At 33.4% G+C, this 6,410-nt stretch overlaps 1 protein-coding gene across 1 annotated transcript; it reads left to right on the top strand.

The window, feature by feature from the left end:
• Window positions 1–1,452: 1,452 nt before the first annotated feature.
• Window positions 1,453–5,837, top strand: LOC112515240 (germacrene A synthase short form). Its single transcript, XM_025121924.1, has 7 exons — window positions 1,453–1,606; window positions 1,701–1,971; window positions 2,352–2,727; window positions 2,888–3,106; window positions 3,215–3,353; window positions 3,451–3,699; window positions 5,371–5,837. The coding sequence occupies exons 1-7, from the start codon at window positions 1,475–1,477 to the stop codon at window positions 5,662–5,664; spliced, it is 1,680 nt and encodes a 559-aa protein (XP_024977692.1). The 5' UTR covers window positions 1,453–1,474; the 3' UTR covers window positions 5,665–5,837.
• The last annotated feature ends 573 nt before the right edge of the window (window positions 5,838–6,410 follow it).

Raw genomic sequence — 6,410 nt, 5'->3', positions numbered from 1 at the left:
ACAATCACATAATGAACAAACATAGTAAATGATCGTGGACGTGATAATCACTTGAACCGCTAGTTTTACAAGATCGTGGACCGTAGCGCCGCCATTCACCAACATTCAAAAGAGCAAAACGGCCATCAAACAACATTCAAGTAGTGCAAAATCAAAGTCGATAGAGAAGATGGAGGCATCTACATGTGAACTCTTCAATTTATCACAACATTATCATTTATCACATCGTTATCATAGTAAAATTACATCATTATTAAAGCAGAATCACATCTTAAGATATTACAACATTATCATATTATTATCACAAAAATTACATCATTATCAACAACGGAGCCATCAACACAAAAACCGTACACAAGATTAACATCATTATATGGAAGTCCCATAAAACCTAAAATTGGATATTCCCAAAATACCGATAGGATTAACATTAATCCTATAGGTATTATATTAGTACCCTTAATGATTTATTTTCTTTTATTATAATTATAATTGTAGCTTAAATAATTTTGAGATCCAGAATTTTTCTTGCATTTCTGTAAAATATAGGTGTTCATCTTTGAACCCCATCTATATATTATATACATCATACATAAACACACAACGTTCAATTATGTCATTTGTACTTACAAAGATAGTTGAAAACATGTAACGAAATTTGTAGTCATTTTGTTTCACAAAATTTTCAAGTATTACGATAAATCTTTTAGAATTTTCATAGTAGAGTATTCGATTTTTTAGTAATTAGATTATCAGTATAATGAAATTTCGTTCCCAAAGATTATTAAACTTTTAGTAATTTTATTTTTATATATGCATCAAATGATAAAAAAATAATTTCTTATATACAGTGTACTTGTGGAATCAGAGTTCACTACAAAATAAATAGATTTTTACTCACAAAATCATCTAGAGAAATTTCTTTCGGTGATCATCCATGGATCAACTAGAAAATACCAATGGTTCAGAAAAATTTGATGTTTTTCAAGAAAATACCAACAGATCAACAAGGAAATCCTTGGTAATCTGTCACAGATTTTGAGTTTTCCGCCAACAATTTACCAACAACTTTTCTAACGATTCTACGACAAATCATCCTTAACCAAACGTTGGTGAGTAAAGTCTTTCATTGAGTAGTGTTTGTGATTAAAGAGGTCTATCTGTTTTCCAAAGTATTTAAATATATTATAATAAATAATAAAATGATTTTCTTAAGTAAATGGTACGTCTAAATAAAATAATTAAATAAGAAAAAAAATGCTAGCCATACTTTCAAAATAATAAACTAAACTTTAACTGTGCCACCATCTTGACTTTCGAACACGTGAACTCCAATTACCATCTAGACATCCATGAGAACACACCAACTTGGACGAGTGTGTATCAGTGTATGGCCTATAAAATGCCCGTAACCACTGTGGTAATGCACACCTTCAAGCAATCAACCTTCAAGCAATCAATATACCTTCTAGAAATGGCTGCAGTAGAAGCTAATGCTACCCTCCAAGCAAGCACCAAAGCCACCGCCGAGCCAGTGCGTCCTTTGGCCAACTTCCCTCCTTCTGTATGGGGTGATCAGTTTCTATCGTTCTCTCTTGACAATTCGGTAAGATTTCCCATTAAGTACAGACTACAAAATTGTAGGAAACAGTTGTTATGGTAATGTTCATTTTAATAGAACATCTTGTTTTCTTTTCTAGGAATTGGAACGATATGCCAAAGACATGGAGGTGCCAAAAGAAGAATTGAGAAGATTGATCATTGATCCGAGAATGGATTCAAATACCAAACTAAGTTTGATTTATTCTGTACACCGTCTTGGTTTGACGTATCTATTCCTGCATGAGATTGAAGCACAACTTGACAAACATTTCAAAGAGCTGAACTTGCGAGATTATGATGAAGCTGATTTGTACACGATTTCGGTTAACTTTCAAGTTTTCCGACACCTTGGTTACAAAATGCCTTGTGGTGAGGGTCTTTCCTTTCATTGAAAGTTGCATACGTGATAGAGAACATCTAAGCAACTTATATAGAGTAACATCAAGTCTTAGCAAACTTTATTAGCATTTCTTTTAGTCAAAAAGATGTTTATAGCCTCGTTAAGTGGAGTAAAGGGGATATGACTGACTAAAAAACTAGTGCTTACAGTTGCTAAGTTAAAAACAGTCGGTGTCTGAAACAATTAGCTAACAAACTAGATGATGAGACGAAAGTAGCAGCTTGCTAGTGCACCATGGTTTCAAAATCTAGCCACTGATGGCAGTTAATATATAAAACATGATCTACTGTTATTGTTTGTTAATGTTATTTAACAAGACATGTACATTTTGTTATCTATGATTATGCAGATGTGTTTAATAAATTCAAGGACGCGAGCTCAGGTACATTCAAGGAATACATCACCAGTGATGTAAAGGGTATGTTAGGCTTATATGAATCTTCACAACTGAGATTAAGGGGAGAATCTATTTTGGATGAAGCCTCAGTTTTCACCGAGACTCGACTTAAAAGCATGGTCAACACTCTGGAAGGTAACCTTGCACAGCAGGTGAAACAATCGTTGAGGAGACCCTTCCATCAAGGGATGCCAATAGTAGAGGCAAGGCTGTATTTCTCCAACTACAAAGAAGAATGTTCCATGCATGGCTCGCTACTGAAACTTGCAAAGACACACTTCAACTATTTGCAACTACAACAAAAGGAAGAACTTCGCATTGTCTCAAAGTAAGTTATTATCAACACAAAAATAAATAACTTATAGGTTCACATGAGAAGAAAGCCACAAATAATGCAAGAGGAACTTCCATGAAAGCTGGTATTTGTTGACAGTTGTGCAATGTTTGTAAAAATGAATATCTTTAACTTATTTATACTTCTGTTTCAGGTGGTGGAAAGATATGAGGTTTCAAGAAACCACTCCATATATAAGAGATAGAGTACCAGAGATTTACTTATGGATATTGGGATTATACTTTGAGCCTCGTTACTCTTTGGCACGAATCATCGCCACCAAAATAACATTGTTTCTTGTGGTGCTAGACGACACATACGATGCATATGCCACTATTGAGGAGATTCGCCTTCTAACTGATGCCATAAATAGGTATAACCATGCAAGTCTGCTGTTCAAGAATACATGCCCCACTAGCTTAAACCTTATTGCTTAGTACTCGATGACTTCAGGATATTAACCCCGTATATATATTACCAGGTGGGAAATTGGTGCATCGGAGCAACTTCCGGAATATATTAGACCATTCTTCAAAATTCTCCTCGAAGAATATGCTGAACTTGAGAAACAACTAGCAAAAGAAGGAAGAGCAAATACTGTTATTGCATCAAAACAAGCAGTATGATTTCATTCTACTTCGTGCTCAATTCAGGTTTAAGCTAAACTGTGCATAATTTATTTGTTTTTATCTCCCGTTTTTTCCCCATGGATATCAGTTTCAAGACATAGCTAGAGGTTACCTTGAAGAGGCTGAGTGGACACACAGTGGATATGTGGCATCGTTTCCTGAATATATGAAGAATGGGTTGGTCACTTCTGCCTACAATGTTATTTCAAAATCTGCTTTAGTGGGTATGGGCGAGGTAGTTAGTAAAGATGCTTTGGCTTGGTACGAAAGTCATCCAAGGACTCTTCAAGCTGCAGAGTTAATTTCAAGACTCCAAGATGATGTCATGACTTACCAGGTAAAATTGGTAACACACATATTCTAACTAATTATAATTAAAAAGAGTTAATTATTGGACCAGGAAGATGATGAGCATAAGGGGTTTCCTACAGCTATTGATATAAGATGATTGGGTATATTTAATAAGTGATCGTATGTTAGAATTTCATAAGAAAAATGGTAGGGTTGGTTCAAGGTCGGTCTTGAGGTTTTTTATGTCCTCGATAAGAAGGTAAAATAATATCGTTATTATTTAAAAACTACAAATAAAACATACTGTTTTTTAAAAGGTTTGGAAACTAATCAATCTAGGCATCTCATACCTAAGCCAATTTTTGGTATTGTTATTAAATGATAATTTATTCTTTGTAATGCATATCTTTTATTGATTAACCTGGATATCCAACTCGTTATGCGAGATGACTAATCCCAGGATGATACCTGCTTTGCGGGAGAGTAATCGCATTTGAAAATCTATGGCCACAAAGGGATTTTTTTTATTCTTACTTGGATTTGAACCTGGGAGCTCCAGACATTTTTGACTTTTGGAGACCAAGTTCAAACCAATCAGGCATCACCCTTGTGGTTTCTAATGCATATCTTATGATTATATAATATCAAGTTAAATTGAACTTTAGAAACTTGCATATAATGATAGTTATGCTCAAACTAATTGTATACGACCATATAAAGATGTAATTTTTCTTAAAACTTAGAAACTTAATTAATACCATGCGTGTACATCCTTGAGTAGCGAACGTTATGTAGTTTAAACAACCATATATAGCCTTAGGTAACAAACCACATTATGGATGACAACAAAATTGGAATTACAAGATTCAACATCGAATCAAGAAATATAATAAAAAATAAGAAATAATCTTCGAGATTCATATTTATAACTATGGAAATCACAAAAAAAAATAGTTGAAGTTATATAGTAATCTAAATTATTTCATACATGGTTTGATTTTAGAAAATATAACAAAAGATATTTGTGGTTCCGAGTTGAAATTAGCTAATGGTCTAAATTGTTTTATGTAGAGTTTGATTCTATTAATTCCACACATAAAAAAATGTTTTGCACAAGGAATAATAAACTTACAAATATTATCACATTATTTTCAAAACAAAAATATATAGAAAGTATTAATTGTTCAATATGATTAATTTTATTTCAGATAAATAAATGTTTCCATGAAAACAAGACAAAAGTCGGAAAAAAGTAATGCAAGGAAGAAAAAAATGAATCAGCGAGAAACTAATAAAATTAAAATAGGAGGAAAAAATATCAAAATATATTAATAGCTTAATGGTAAGAAAGTGTTTATATACGTTTGATGTTTAGAGTTCAAGTATTGTAGTTGCCATTTTGAATTTTTTTATTAGTAATAATATTACTGGACTTAAATTGATACCCCTTGGCCTTTGATGCCCTGGGTCATAGCCCGGCTCGCCCACCCTCTTGGCCGGCCCTGCATTGGTTTCATTTGTTGTGCCTACTATTGTTGTTTCCAAAATCCACCATACGCTATGGCATTAAAGAGCAATTGTTGGCATTTTTGTTCTTATAACCTGAATTATTTAGAATGCATAGCCTTGGTCTTTTAATACAACATAAAATGCTAAGTTTAGGGTAGATGCCACTTAAACGTTATATATTCTAACAATGCCTTGTTTCTGTATGAAGTTTGAGCGTGAAAGAGGACAATCAGCCACAGGAGTTGATGCATATATCAAGACGTTTGGTGTGTCGGAAAAAGATGCTATTAATGAGCTCAAGAATATGATTGAAAACGCATGGAAGGATATAAACGAGGGGTGTCTCAAGCCAAGAGAAGTTTCCATGGATTTGCTTGCCCCGATTCTTAATCTTGCGCGAATGATTGATGTTGTTTACAGGTATGACGATGGGTTCACTTTTCCAGGCAAGACTCTTAAAGAGTATATTACTCTCCTGTTTGTTCCCTCTTTACCAATGTAGTGGTAAAATATTGGTTGTTGTTGCATTTTTATCATCAATAATTTTCCCTATTAAGAATAAAAAATTGGAATACTGTTCTTGGTTCTTTTGTTGAAGTTGTCTTTGTATGAAGACCAAATGATTTTAAGTGTATGACATGGTGTGGATATATTTATACACCAAGGATATAATGATGAAGAAATGATTCACAAACATAAATTTTGGAGCTTAATTGAATTTCTAAGGTTGATATTATATTATTTTCATCAATATTCTTAATCTACTTTTGAATTAAGGATAATAGTTATTTTTTTATTAGCCTGAATATCCGACATGCTATGCAAGCCGACTAATCTCACTGCTTTGCAGTAGCCCGGAGTCAGTACATTTAAACCTCCATGGCTATAAGGGGATTTTTACTCCTTCTTGGATTTAAATCTGTGACGTTCAGACACTTTTGATATTTGGAGTCAAACACAAACCAATCACACGCTACCCTTGTGATTAATTAAGGATAATAGTTGATTCATTGATAGTCAAAATCTGTGGCATTTTAAATATTCAACTAACCCAGAATGAAGTTCATATCAGTTATAAATAGTTTAGAATATCAGTCTCTATATGTCAAGGAAAGAAGTCGAATTACCACCTAACATAATATATGAGAGTTTGCCATAAACATAGTGCGATTTGTGAACAAGTTATCACTATCAGAAAACAGGGATATCAATGACGGAATCGTCGGTTGGCCATCAGAAACTACACTT

The sequence above is a fragment of the Cynara cardunculus genome (assembly GCF_001531365.2).
Source record: "Cynara cardunculus var. scolymus isolate 2C chromosome LG 7, CcrdV1, whole genome shotgun sequence".
Lineage (NCBI taxonomy): Eukaryota > Viridiplantae > Streptophyta > Magnoliopsida > Asterales > Asteraceae > Cynara > Cynara cardunculus.
This window is presented reverse-complemented; position numbering and strand designations above follow the sequence as displayed.